Genomic DNA, 13,954 nt, shown 5'->3' with positions numbered 1-13,954 from the left:
CTAGCTCACAGAGGATCACGCTAGCCAGCGATCATTAAGTAAAAGTCTTTATTGAGTTACAGTTTCCATTCTCAAGCTGCTGCGTGCAACTCTACGTCTAGTAGCTAGATCGGCGAAGCTCCGTCTGAGTCTCCGCCCCGTGTGCACCAACTTAATATCCTAGCCCGGCTCCACCTTTTCCGCCTGACTGTCCTCCTCTGGGTCCCTCTACCCCCCGGGGTCTCTTCCTTCCGGGATTCTTCTGACGCTGACCCCCCGGACCCTCCTGTCTCCTTGCGCCGGGCTTTAGGACCTGGCTCCCTTTCCGGGCTGCTTACTGCGCCGCCTTCCTCTGCATTTGAACTTGGCGCGCGCGCCCAACCTTCCACTTTCCGCTTAACCGTTTCTTCGCTCCCCGATGAAGGTGTGGCCACTCCTGACTCGTGCCCTCCCTCCTGTGGTGAGCTCCCAGCGCTTGCCCCCTGGCTCCCTTCCTCTTCCCTGCTCTCTGGCGGTGACGCTGGTCCCGATTTCCAACTGCTCTCCTCTGAGTCCCCTCTGGCTCTATCTTCCTGGGGTGCCCCCCTAGACTCCCCCCTTGCCCTGGCCACTGGTGCTCCTTTCTGTGAATCCTCTGATTCACTGGAAAGACTCGGAGATCTCGGGTCGTCGTCATCACTCATCTTTTCTTCTGCCTCCTCCCCTTTGCTCTCTGTTTCCTCCCTTGCCCTTGCCTCTGCTCCTAAACCCCTGACATCCGGGTAATTGAAGTCCCCCATTACTACTATCTCCCTTCCTTTTGCATGCTTGGCCATCTGTTCCAGGAAGGCATCATCTATGTCCTCCGTTTGGCTTGGGGATCTATAGTGAACTCCCACAATGAGGTCTCTGTTATTCTTCTCTCCCTTAATTTTGACCCAAATGCTCTCACTTTGGCTTTGAGGTTCTAAATCTTGGATCTCTTCACAGGTATACACATTCCTGACATATAACGCCACTCCTCCTCCTTTCTTGTCTGGTCTGTTTCTCTGAAATAGATTGTATCCCCCCATTATTACATTCCAATCGTGGGACTTATCCCACCAGGTTTCAGTGATGCCTATTATGTCATATTTAGTTTGCTGTACCAAGAGCTCAAGCTCATCTTGTTTATTTCCCATGCTTTGCGCATTAGTGTACAGACATTGAAGTCCATTAATCATTCCCCCGTGTCTCTTATTTAAGGATTTTTTCCTCCCACCACTAGGTCTGCGTGCTGTTTGCTCCATTTGGTCTATGACATTTGGATGATCATCTTCATCAATTGATAGACTCCTACCTTCAGGAGCACTGTCTCCCTCCCCCACATTAGTCAGTTTAAAGCCCTCCTGATGAGGTTTCTGAGATTTTTGGCAAAAACATTTCTCCCAACCGTTGTGAGGTGCAGCCCGAAGTCCATCTTCAAGAAACTGCAGTCCGTGATCTAAGAATCCAAACCGTTCCTGTTTACACCATTTGCGAAGCCAGCTGTTCACTTCCACTATTTTCCCCTCTCTCCCTGGGCCACGTCGTTCAACTGGGAGGACAGACGAGATGACAATTTGTGCATTTAGTTGCTTCAATTTCCTGCCGAGAGCCTCGTAGTCTCTTTTGATCTTCTGGAGGCTATTGCTTGCAGTGTCATTGGTTCCCACATGAACCAAGAGGAAAGGGTATTTGTCAGTGGGTTTTATGATTCCTTGCAGTCGTTCAGTTACATCTTGGATCTTAGCCCCGGGGAGACAGCACACTTCCCGAGACATCTTGTCAGGCCCACAGATCACTGCTTCTGTTCCCCTCAGTAGGGAATCCCCTATCACCACTACACGCCTCCTCTTGGGTTTGGTCGGGGTTCTTCCGTGAGCTGTCCGTTCCAAGGTCGCCTGCACATTCCCTGAGGACTGAGGACTGGTTTCCTTTCTTCATAGGGGAGTTGCTCTACCCCCTCAATCATTTTAGCTGACCTTTTCAGAAATGACCTTTCATGTTTTAAGGGACAATGTGGCTCCCTGTGTGGATTCTAACCCTTGCTGCGAGCTCCCAAATGGTGCAAGGCAAGATTTCACCCAGGTCACTCATTCACACCATTTTGGAGATTTCCCTTGCCATTCCTTGGAAAGTCCTTTTACCCCTCCCCTGGCCTGCACCTGCCATTTGCTCATTCCCTTTCCTCCCACTTAAGTAACCCTCTCCTATTTCGTCGATGTCTCTTCACTGCAGGACAGGGATCCCTGCGCAAGTGTGAGCAGGCCCTGCAGTTTGAGATCGCCCACCAGCTCGGCCAAGACCCCGTCCGCTATGATGCCACTGGCTGGGTGAACAAAGCCAAGTGGAACCTCTCAGTGCAGAATGCCATCCAAGTCCTGCAGGAGTCGAAAATGTAAGTTCTTCTGCATGCAGAATTCCATGCCAACCTCAGGGGGAAGTTTATCTGTTTAGTTTTCTTTCATGCAATTTATTTATCACTTGATATTGGAATTTGAACTCCTCAGCCAATAAAGCTAAGAGGGAGGAGATGCAGTCGTTCATATTGTGCTTCAGAATTAATTGATTAAATTCAATGCCCAGTGGTGTGCTGATGGCTGGTTTTAAAAGGGATCAGCATCGGGGAGAATTGAAGGCCCACACAAGGACAGGAACACAAGTGGAAACTGCTATTAAGTCATGATGACATGGCAGTCTCCCATCACCATGATTCAAAAATAAGTGGAACTTATTCAGCTATGTGTTGGAAATGCCCCAGAGCAAGAGGGAGAATGCTATCATGTGTGGTGGGGTTGTTAACTAGCAAAAAAGGTATTGGAATTTAATTTAAGTACCAAGTGGAAAATATATTAGGAGATGCAGTCCCACAAGACCCCAGTTTTTTGTTAAATTATATGAATGACTTGGTAAAAGCAAGCAGAAAAAATAGTCCTTTATTTACAAGTAATAATAATAATATAATAATAATAATTTATTATTTATACCCCACCCATCTGCCTGGGTTTCCCCAGCCACTCTGGGTGGCTCTCAGTTGAATATTAAAAACACAATACAGCACTGAATGTTAAAAACTTCCCTAAACAGGGCTGCCTTCAGATGTCTTTTAAAAGTAGGATAGTTGCTTATTTCCTTGACATCTGATGGGAGGGTTTCCACAGGGCGGGCGCCACCACCGAGAAGGCCCTCTGCCTTGTTCCCTGTAACTTTGCTTCTCGCAGCGAGGGAACTGCCAGAAGGCCCTTGGAGCTGGACCTCAGTGCCCGGATAGAACAATGGGGGTGGAGGCACTCCTTCAGGTATACTGGGTCGAGGCCGTTTAGGGCTTTAAAGGTCAGCACCAACACTTGGAATTGTGCTTGGAAACGTACTGGAAGCCAATGCAGGTCTCCTCAGGAGGCCACAGAGAATCCCATCTCTAAGGGAGCAGTCAGGAAAAATGAGGGAGGTGATGTTGCACCAGAGGGAGAAGAAGCACCTTTGCAAGGTAAACTGAGGCAGAGGCAGAGTCACCTAATTTTTGGAGGGTGGTGGGTAGGGCGAGGACACCTCAGCCAAACAGCTTAGAACATTTTAAAATTTAATTTAATTAATATCTGCAAAATTAGTTCTGCATCTCTGCCCATTTAGCACTTTCTCCCCTTTCTCTGCACTGGTTGCCTTCCTTCCCTTAATGAACAATAGAACTTTAATTGGAATTGGAACATCTCCTGGGGATTTGAAAGCTCCATGATTGGAGGGGAAAGTGATTTGCTTTCAGAAGGCAGGCTGTGGCCCCTGGTCCTCCTCCCATTAATCCCAAAAAAGGAGGAGGAGGAAGAGGAAGAGGAAGAGGAAGAGGAAGAGGAAGAGGAAGAGGAAGAGGAAGAGGAAGAGGAAGAGGAAGAAGAAGAAGAAGAAGAAGAAGAAGAAGAAGAAGAAGAAGAAGAAGAGGCTTAAAAATGTACATTTATGGTTGGCTGGGAACCAGCTAGGAATATTAATTCCATAAGGTGAAGATCTAAGGATGTTAATGTTTAAGTTAAATTTCATTTATGGTTGGCTTCCTCTTTAGCCCCATGCAGCCTCTCCCAACTGGAGAGGTTGCGCGCGGCTATGGCAGAAGCCTCTTCTGCCTGCGTGCCTTTCCGCTGCTCCCCGACCTGCTCTTTGGGGCTGGCGGGGGGGTTCCCCCCACCAGCCCCAAAGAGCAGGTCGAAAGGAACCCAAAGCCTCCAGAGCGCAGCGGGAACTCATGTCGCGCTCCAGAGGCTAAGGGTTGCCTTCACTGAAGCCTGGAGAGCGAGAGGGGTCGGTGTGCACCCGACCCCTCTCGCTCTCCAGGCTTCCAAGGTAGCCACCTGAAGGCGACTGAAGGCACCTTGAACGGCACCTTCTGTGCTGGGCAGAGAGGGGGAGATTTATTTTTTCTTGTTCTCCCCCTCTAAAACAAGGTGCGTCCTATGGTCGGGTGCGTCCTATAGAGTGAAAAATACGGTAAACCTTCTGACGGTAAGAGCTGTTTGACAGTGGAATGGGCAATGGAGGTTTTTAAGCAGAGGCTGGATGGCCAAGTGTCTGGGGTGCTTTAGCTGAGTTCCTGCATTTCAGGGGGTTGGACCAGATGACCCTTGGAATCTCTTCCAACTCTACAATTTGATTCTAAGTGACTGGGGCGTGTGGAGAGGAGCAGCAGGAGCTGAGCCCTGCTGCCTCTGCTGCCCACAGCAACTCCTGGACGGTCTTCTTAAATGATTAATGGGTCATGTATAATGACATCACTCTTGTGACATTGCTAGGGGCTGCCCCTTGGTCTCAGGTTTGGGCCCTGAAATCTCAGGCTCTGGGATGCTTCTGACCTTGCAATCCTATTTTGGAGATGCACAAGGATCTCCCTCCCTCCCTTGCACACACTAACCAAGGCCCATCTTATATCATACAAGGGCAGCTCTTAAGGTTGGGTGATGCATTTCCCTCTCCACAGAGACCCTCTGAAGAAACTGTTTCTGTTGCGGTCCAAAGTGCCCCTGATATGCCGGTCTGTTGCGGGGCTGGAGGGGAACTCCCAGCAAGCACTGCAGCGAGTTGGCTGCGTGAGGAAGACTTTCACTAGCAGCTTTGCAGCTGTGAAGAAGAAGTCTGTGTGTGCTCAGATCAAGCTTCAGCTGGTGAGCGAAAGGGTTGCCTAGAACTGGCAGAGGGGCCCAGGACTTTTTTATGCATCAAGTCCAGTTTTGCTTTAAGTTATTCAGTTATTATGCTGTTGTATGCCCCCCAGTCCCCAAGTGGCATGAGGCTCCAGGGGTGCCTGCACTTTCCCGGGGTTTGGTTTCCTTGGAATGAAGTTCAGCCATGTCAATGTGAAAGTCTTTAGGCTATAGGGCTTTATTTTCACATGTATACACCTGAGCACAGGATGCATGGGTTCATAGTGTTAACTCCCCACCAGATTTTGTTTCCCCATAGGGTTCCAGGGGACCCCCAAACTCACAGCTTTGAATCTCCAATTTCCAGCATGAGCCAAAACTCTTCCCCCCACCCCACAAGTCTTGGCTTATTGTTCTCCCCACAAGGATGATGTGGCATCCAGCCAAGTGAGGTGGGAAAGGCCTGCCCATTTTCCTCTATGGCAATAGAGCAATCACTTTGGGCAAGTACCGGTAAATGACAGTACTTAACTTGCCAGCCAAGGGCTTTACCTTAACCGAGGAACTACTACTGGTTCAGCAGGTTTCCTCTCATAGATTCTAACCCCACACACAGTGGATCACAGATTTGGGATCTGCAATCAAACCAATACATTTATCCTCCCCCAACCTGGGGCCTTCCATATTTTCTTACTCGAACTTCCATCAGCCTCAGCATCATACAGCTGTGCTGACAAACCTCTGGAGGGCCCCACGTGGTGAAAGTTGTTGTAAAGGTAAAGCGGACTGGACCATTAGGTCCAGTCGTGGCCGACTCTGGGGTTGCGGCGCTCATCTTGCTTTATTGGCCGAGGGAGCTGGCGTACCGCTTTCGGGTCATGTGGCCAGCATGACTAAGAGCAGCGCACGGAAACAGAAAGTTGTTGTACATACCATATTTAATCAAATCTAATGCTCACCTTTATTGGCCAAATTACACTGTGAAAATTAAGATGCCATTAGATTTGATGGCACATTGACATTCACTAGCAAATACTTCTTTTGATTTCAAGGTTCTGAAAATTGAGGTGCGCATTAGATTCGATGGCACATTAGACTCAAGTAAATACGGTATTTTGGATGTGATCCTTGGTATTTTTCCAGGGAGTGTTCAGTTTGTGAGCTTTTCCCATTCTATGATTTTTTTAAAGAGTATTATGCACAATGGTTTGTAAGAGAGGATGGAGGCAGCTTTTGAAACCCCAGCAAGGGAAAACCAAGTAACGCAAAGAGTGTTAGGTTTTTATTATTTCTCCAATGTTTTTTTTTAAAAAAAACAACAACAGCATTAGCAACTTGAGAGTCTGATTGACAAGGCAGAAAACAAATATTTTTCTATTTGAGTGTTTCTAGATGCTTAGCAGTTCCATTTACTTGATGCCGCTTTTTCTGTGAACAGACAGTGGCCTTAAGAATGTTATCTATGTGGTTTTTATTGCTGCTCTGGCTTATTTTATTATTATTTGTGTGGTTGGCTTTTATTTGAAACTTTTTTGCTACATTATGATGCTTTTTGTCCCTGTTTATTTTATTGATTGATTGCATTTATATCCCGCCTTCCTTCTTCCAAGGAGCTCAAGGCACATGTAATATACTTGCTTCTTCCCGCTGCATGTTATCCTCACAAAAACCCTGTGAGGTGGGTTAGGCTGTGAGTGAGTGACTGGCCCAGGGAGCTCCATGGCAGAGTGGGGATTCAAACCTGCACTTTGCAATCAGATGCAAAAAGTGGGTGGGTGGATGAGAGAGTAAGAGAGAGAAGTGAAAAAGAGGTTGACTGTCCAGAGTTCCCTGTGAAGAGGGATTGATCATTGACCCTCTCTGGAAATTGTAACTCTGGAATAACAACTTTTGTATGGTGTGAATGTGGTCTATAATCTTCAAGCAGAAGATCAGGAACTCAATTCCTTTGTGTTTTTCTCCACTTCCGTAGGATTCTCTCATCAACCTAGTGAAGAGATCCCAGATTCATTTTGTCCATTGCCTCATTGCGAGAACAGAAATGGACAGAGAAGGAGGCATCGTTCTGCAGTCCTGTCTGATGCCAGGGGGAACAGCAGCAGGATGGGACATCTCCGCCCTTCGAGCCCAGCTCTCCGGGGGCCAGATATTGGATGCATTACGGCTCAGCAGGATAGGTGCAGGAGGGTTTCTGTTGCATGGAATGGCTGGGCATCCTGCATCTACTCACTGGGTAGACATTTATAAAAAGAGGCATGGCATGGAAAAAGTGGATGAAGAATATTTTTCTCTCACTCTCTCATAACACTTGAACACATGGACATCCAAAGAAGCTGAATGTTGGAGGACTCAGGACAGATGAAAGAAAGTCCTTCTTCATGCAGCACATAGTTAAACTACGGAACTTCCTCCCACAGGAGGCAGTGATGGCGACCAATCCAGATGGCTTTAGAAGAGAATTAGTCAATTTCATGGAGGAGGAGAGGGCTATCGAGGGCTCCTAGCCAGGAGGGCTCTGCTCTGCCTCCACAGTTGGAGGTTGTAATGCTTCTGAATGCCAGTTTTTGGAAGCCACAGGAGGGGAGAGGGATGTTGTGCATGGATCCTGCTTACAGATTTCCCGTTGAGGCCACTGGTTGGCCACTGTGAGAACAGGATGCTGGACTAGATGGGCTGCCTTTTGCTTGACCTAGAAGCCAGACTCTGTTTATGTACTTAGGGTGCTTGACTCGGTGCAGGGAGTGTTACAGCTCCTCTGCAGCAGGGCAGGAGAACCTGCTGCCCTCTGGATGTTGTTAGACTCCCATCTCTCATCAGCCCCAACCAGCATGGCCTGTGGGCGGGAATGATGCAAGTTGTAGCATGAGTAGAGAATTGGATCCAGCCAGTGGGCTGGATTCCTAAGTACCCCATCTCCTTGTGGCCCAACCTTGGCAGGTGGGTGGGACTGATGACACTGGGTGATTGACACCTGTCAAAGTTCCAGGATCAGCTGAGTGGTGGTGAAGTCCACCTACTTTAAAGAGGTGCTTGCTGCACCAGTTTCATCACACTGCACTGCAGGGAAGAGAGAAGGAGCATGGAAAGGAGATGGTTCATCTTTGCTCTCAGTTTTATGTTTTCATCAGATGTGTGAGGTCTTTTCTTTTGTTTTCTTGTAATAAATTTCATTAAGGTTTATAGAGAAAAATAAAAAACTTAATATCTCCCCCCCCCCCTTTTAAACCAAACTAAGACTTTTATCTAGATACAGTGAAAACATAAAAAGGGGAGGAGAGAGAAAGAAAGAAAGAAAAGGAAAGGAAAAGAATAGAAAGGAGGTTAAAAGAAAAAGATAGAAAAAGAAGATTTAGAAAGTAAAGTACTTCTGCTATATAAAAACAGTATTCACTTTGTCCAATCCAATATAACACCCAACTAAGCCACTTTCTATACACAAACATTATGTTCAATCCTCAAATCCAAATATCATTATTTCTTTTTCTTTTTCATGCAAAAAGTCTATGACAGGTTTCCAGTCTTTAACAAACGTTAATAATGACTTTTCTCTGATTAAACATGTCATTTTCGTCATCTCAGCTAAGTCTCTTAGTTTTAACAGTCATTCTTCCATTGTTGGAAATGATGGGTCCTTCTAGCTTGGTGCCTGTAAAAAGTTTCACAGCTGTGATCATATATTGAAACAAAGTTCCATATTCCTTTTGTAACTGTATATCCATAAGTCCCAGCAGACAGAGTTCTGGCTCCAGTTGATAATTAATCTTCAATGTTCTCCATATCAGTGTACCGTGGTGCCTCGCAAGACGAAATTAATCGGTTCCGCGAGTCTCTTCGTCTTGCGGTTTTTTCGTCTTGCGAAGCGGCTTAGCGGCTATTAGTGGCTTAGTGGCTATTAACGGCTTAGCGGCTTTAAGAAAAAGGAAACAAACTCGTAAGAACTCGCAAGACGTTTCATCTTGCGAAGCAAGCCCATAGGGAAATTCGTCTTGCGGAACGACTCAAAAAACGGAAAACTCTTTCGTCTTGCGCGTTTTTCGTCTTGCGAGGCATTCGTCTTGCGAGGTACCACTGTATGTATTTCTTTTCTTTTCTTTTTGCTTTTTTATGTGTCCACCAAGCATGATAAAATGTCCCTTAATGTTCTTTACATTTCCAACAAATATTTTTATAATATAGTTTCTAAATAATTTCTTTTAAAAAGGATTTGTTATGTCTTGAGGATTTGCCAGGTTTCTGGTGGGTTGGTTTGGATAAGCAAGGCAGTCAGAGCACTAGTTGCTGGTGGCAGTGTGGAAGACCCACATTCAAATCCTTACTTAGTTGTGGAACTATTTGAGGCTGTTGGTGTTTGATCTGAGTGCATGTCACAGGCTCCTGGGGCTTCCCAGAAGGTTGCCAGGGGTTCCTGATAATGAAACATGAACATATTAGGGATACCTGTGCATAAAAAAATGAAAACCCTAGTGACAATAATGTAGAAAATGCATTATGCTGGGGAAAATTACTTGCAAAAATGTATATGAACAGAAGGCCAAACAGCATATGAAAATATGCACTTTAGGAAAGATACATTCTCAAATTTGGAGGGAGACTTTTTAAAAATTAAAATTGCAAACTGATGTGGGAATGTGGCAAACTGAATTTAAGATTATAAAAATGAGAAACTGAAAGAGAAACAGATGGATTTGCCCGTCTTTGGGAGGTGGCCTCAGTGGCTTCTTATCCTCTGGCAACTGAGTGAGCCTTGGGAGGAACCAGACTCTCCTTTGCCAAATCTGCTCAGCCCCTCAGCAAATGCCCCTTTTGCTTGCCTTGCAGGGTACGCGGATCGTATGGTGCGCATGCAGTTCCGACACCAGTTCCAGATCCTGGCTCAGCCAATGATGAAAAAATACAGCTCAGCCTATGAGATGACAGATGAAAATAAGGTGAGCCATGGGCGGAGGATGAGCAAAGACACCACAGGCAGCAGAGGCACTTTAGAAATATTAATATATTTCGGCTAAGTTGCTGCTGTTTTTGCTGCTGCTGCTGCTGCTTATAACAATAACAATAATAAACAAATATTGCTTGTTATATAAAGGTTCAGAAATGTGCTTCCATATCATCATTCACCTGAAATATTGTTATTTACCTGCTATTATAGGTGTAATAGCATTGGCTCATCATTGTGTTATGAAGGTGCCTATCTAATAAAAAAGAAAAAAGAAATGTGAAGAAAAAGAGATTGTTATATAAGGAAGACCATATAAACAGACATAATGAAACCATCTGTTAGAATATTAAGAACCTGTTAACATAAATCCCTTTAAAAAGGGGAGGGAGGAGAAATATATCTATACTCAAAAAAGAAAGTAATATATATTAATATGGGGGGATCACTGAAAAGATAACTGAAAAGGAGAATCAGAAAATACAAATTGCATAGTTAGATTAATTGCAGACAAATTACAAGCTAAAAATTTCATGTAAGATTAAAGTAATTCCAAATTCTATTAATTCAACTCCCTCCCCAATTATACTGATTAAAGCAGACAAAATGGATTAAATAAACGAGAATGAATTAACTTCTATCATTTTTATTATTTCTGTGTTAACTGATACTACTAGGTGACATTAATAATCAAGTGGCTGTCAAAAAATACATTTCTCCAGAGAGATCAGAGGCTATAATATAAGCAAACAGCCACTTACAAAGAAGAAGAGGAGGGATGAAGAACAGTGGCTAAATTCTTGAAAATTCAGCCCCCCCCCCCCCCCGCTTCTGAATAATGGAAGCCTCTGTGCAAAATTGATCTCCTTCTCCTAATTTTCTGAGGGATTTTGCAAGCTCCTTCACAGATTCTTCCCCCCCCTTACAAATCCCAATTGCAATGAGGCTGTGTGTGAACCAACTGCTCTTTCTGATGTGTATTCAGGGGGCATCACACAGCTGGGAGCTGAATTGCAGATGTGTGTGTGTGTGAGAGAGAGAGCATGAGAGAGCGCTGCATGGGGCAACAAAGGCTGTGCATGTGCATTTCAGTTAAGACTTCAGGTTTCAAAAAGAAAATCTTGACAGTCAGAAAAGGTCAATGTTGTTACTTGGTGCTGCGGGGAAATCAAGGGTATGGGTGGAGGAATGCAGCTTGTCCCTATTCTTAGTTTTATTCTTTCATTGGAAGTTTTGCCAGGCTGTTGGTGGGTTGGGCTAGTTACATAAGGCAGGCAAGATAGTCATGTTGGTCCCACGAATGTCAGAATTCCCTTGGTCCCATCACATCAGAGGCACGGTGAGAGCAAGCCTTTCCTGTGGCCGCTTCCATGCTGTGGAATCCCATCCCAAGAAAGGCTAGACAGGCTCCCAGTTTCTCATCCTTCTGCCAGCAGGCTAAGGCCTTCCTGTCCAGACAGGACTTTGGAAACTGAGGTGCAGACAGTCCTGAACACTGAGCATCTGTAAGGTCAAACTGCATTTTAATTGCTGATTCTAAATGTGTTTTGGCTGTGTTTTAACTATTATTTTTTAAGTGGTCTGTTCTTGAAGACCCATGTTCAATCCCTTTCTTACCTACAGAAATCTTTGGCTCTGTTGGTGTTTGATTTGACTTCTGTCACAGACTTCTGGGGCTCATTGGACGGTTGCAAGGGGTTTTGGATAATGCAGATATCAATAATGGGGGACAAGCCCCCATTCTCTCCCCCCCTCCAGCTTCTGCTTATTGGGTAGAAAAGGGGATGTGGAGAGTTTCATTCCTATGTCTTCTCCCTTTCTCTTCAGGCTCTGGAGGAGCTCATCCAGGCCCTCAACTTGGAGAAGAAGACCATTGCTGTGGGTCGCACTCAGGTACAGGGGAAGTCAACGGGGGTCCTGAGCTCACCCTGTGATGAATGACAGCTTTTGAGTTGTCCCTTTGGCATCCCCGACTTTTATCCTGCTCGGATCCTGTGGCTTGATTTTCTCTCTTTCTTTCTGGGCAGGTGTTCCTGAAAGCTGGAGTCCTCTCTAGGCTAGAAAAGCAGAGGGAAAAACTGGTGTCTCAGAATCTGATTTTCCTCCAAGCAGCTTGCAAGGGGTTTCTCTCTCGTCAGAAATATAAGAAATTAAAGGTAACCTCTTCTTTGAAGATTAGCAAAGCCAGGGGTTGTTGTCATGGTAAATGTTAACATCTCTTGGGATGCTGCTGAGCAAATCCACCACCACAGCTTCTTCATACAGTGGTGCCTCGCAAGACGAAAAGAATCCGTTCTGTGATTCTCTTCGTCTAGCGGTTTTTTCGTCTTGCGAAGCAAGCCCATTGACGGATTAGTGGATTAGCGCTATTAGCGCTATTAGCGCTATTAGCGCTATTAGCGGTTTTTAGCGGCTTTTAGCGGCTTATCTGCTGATCGGATCAGCTGATAAGCGGCTTAGCGGCTTAGAAAAAGGGGGGGAGGGGAAAAAACCAGCAGGAACTCGCAAGACATTGTCATCTTGTGAAGCAAGCCCATAGGAGATTCGTTTTGCAAAGCACCTCCAAAACAGAAAACTCTTTCGTCTAGCGAGTTTTCTGTCTTGCGAGGCATTCGTCTTGCGGGGCACCACTGTAGCTGTGATTCTGCTGTCGTAAACAACTTTGGGCAAAAAAAAAATTAAAAAATCTATTTTTGAAATACTGGAACCCTAGCTTAAGACTCCCTAATGAAATAGCACCCAGCACCTGTGAAGGCCCTCTGCTCCACTCTGAACCAGCTCTTTTCCTGCGTCAGTTACTTCAGGGGCTTCCCTTGCGCTTGCTTTGGAAGCTGCAGTTGGCTACAGCACGATTGCGGAGAGGAGCGAGGCCTTGTCAGCATATCATTCCTGTGCTCAGAGGTCTGCACTGGTTGCCCATTTGCTAGTGGGCCAAGTTCATGGTGTTACTGTTACTACATAAAGTCCTTAACAACTTGGGATCAGTTTAGCTGCCAGATGCACCCACTCAACTGCTTTCATCTGCGGAATTGGCATTGTTCTGGGTGCCCCATAATCCCTGTTCTGCATTTATAAGAACTCTGTCTTTTAGTGTGGCAGCAGCTACACTTTGGAACTCCCTGACTACCTAGTGCTACCAGGCAGACGCCTTTGCTCTGCTCTTTTTGGCACCTGCTAAAAACATATTTGTTTAGGAAAACCTACCCAGATGTTTACAAAGTCTACTGTTATTTTAACATTTTGAAAGTCTTAAATTATTGCTATTATTTTTTCTTATTGATAAGTTCATTGTTATCTCCTTTTCGTAAATCACTTCAAGCTTTTTATAAAAAGCAATCAAGCAGTGTATAAATGTTATGAAATAAATAATAGGGAGGAATTGTGCTGTTATGCTTGCTCCATCAGCACAAGCATTTCTGTTTCCCAGACAGAACAATCTCCCCTCTCTTCTCTGCCCCATGCAGTGTTGGGGGTGGGACTGGGTGGAGGGAATGCTTGCTGCCACTGTTTAGTAGTTGAACCTGAGCCCCAGTGCCCAGGCTAGCCCAGGGCAGAGTTCCCTCTCTCCACAGCTGCCTGGGATGGTTTGCTCCCTCTGGGCTCTGAGGGGGACTCCTGCTCTCCTTTCAGATTCAGCGTTTGGCTATTCGGTGCATCCAGAAGAACTTGGCCATCTTCCAAGCTGTGAAGGGCTGGCCCTGGTGGCAACTGATGTGTGGCATCCGGCCACTGTTGAGCACCAGCCTTGCAGAAGGTCAGCTCCGAGTCAGAGAGGTAGGTGACAACTGTGAAGGAAAGGTGAGGACAGACATGGTGAGGTAGACCTCTGAGGGGTTCTGCTGGGACTCCCATGAGCCACAGAGCAAAGCCACTGTCCATATCATTCTTTTCCATACTTTCGGCACCAACTCTATTG

The 13,954-nt window shown here is 45.8% G+C and overlaps 1 protein-coding gene across 5 annotated transcripts in view; it reads left to right on the top strand.

Annotated features, from left to right (window-relative positions):
• The window catches only part of MYO18B (myosin XVIIIB), a 349,431-nt gene that overhangs the window by 155,904 nt on the left and 179,573 nt on the right, over nt 1-13,954 (top strand). For all 5 annotated transcript variants that reach the window (XR_014519475.1, XR_014519476.1, XM_083476633.1 and 2 more), the window contains 7 exons: nt 2,218-2,377; nt 4,943-5,126; nt 7,078-7,282; nt 9,924-10,033; nt 11,866-11,931; nt 12,066-12,194; nt 13,669-13,812. Coding sequence is in view for 3 of the 5 variants with exons in the window: in XM_083476633.1 (XP_083332759.1) it covers nt 2,218-2,377; nt 4,943-5,126; nt 7,078-7,282; nt 9,924-10,033; nt 11,866-11,931; nt 12,066-12,194; nt 13,669-13,812 (998 nt within the window). In the remaining 2 variants the exon portion in view is untranslated. The remainder of the gene's footprint in view (nt 1-2,217; nt 2,378-4,942; nt 5,127-7,077; nt 7,283-9,923; nt 10,034-11,865; nt 11,932-12,065; nt 12,195-13,668; nt 13,813-13,954) is intronic.

The sequence above is a fragment of the Podarcis liolepis genome (genome assembly GCF_965112155.1).
Source record: "Podarcis liolepis genome assembly, chromosome: 15".
Classification (NCBI taxonomy): Eukaryota; Metazoa; Chordata; class Lepidosauria; order Squamata; family Lacertidae; genus Podarcis; species Podarcis liolepis.
This window is presented reverse-complemented; position numbering and strand designations above follow the sequence as displayed.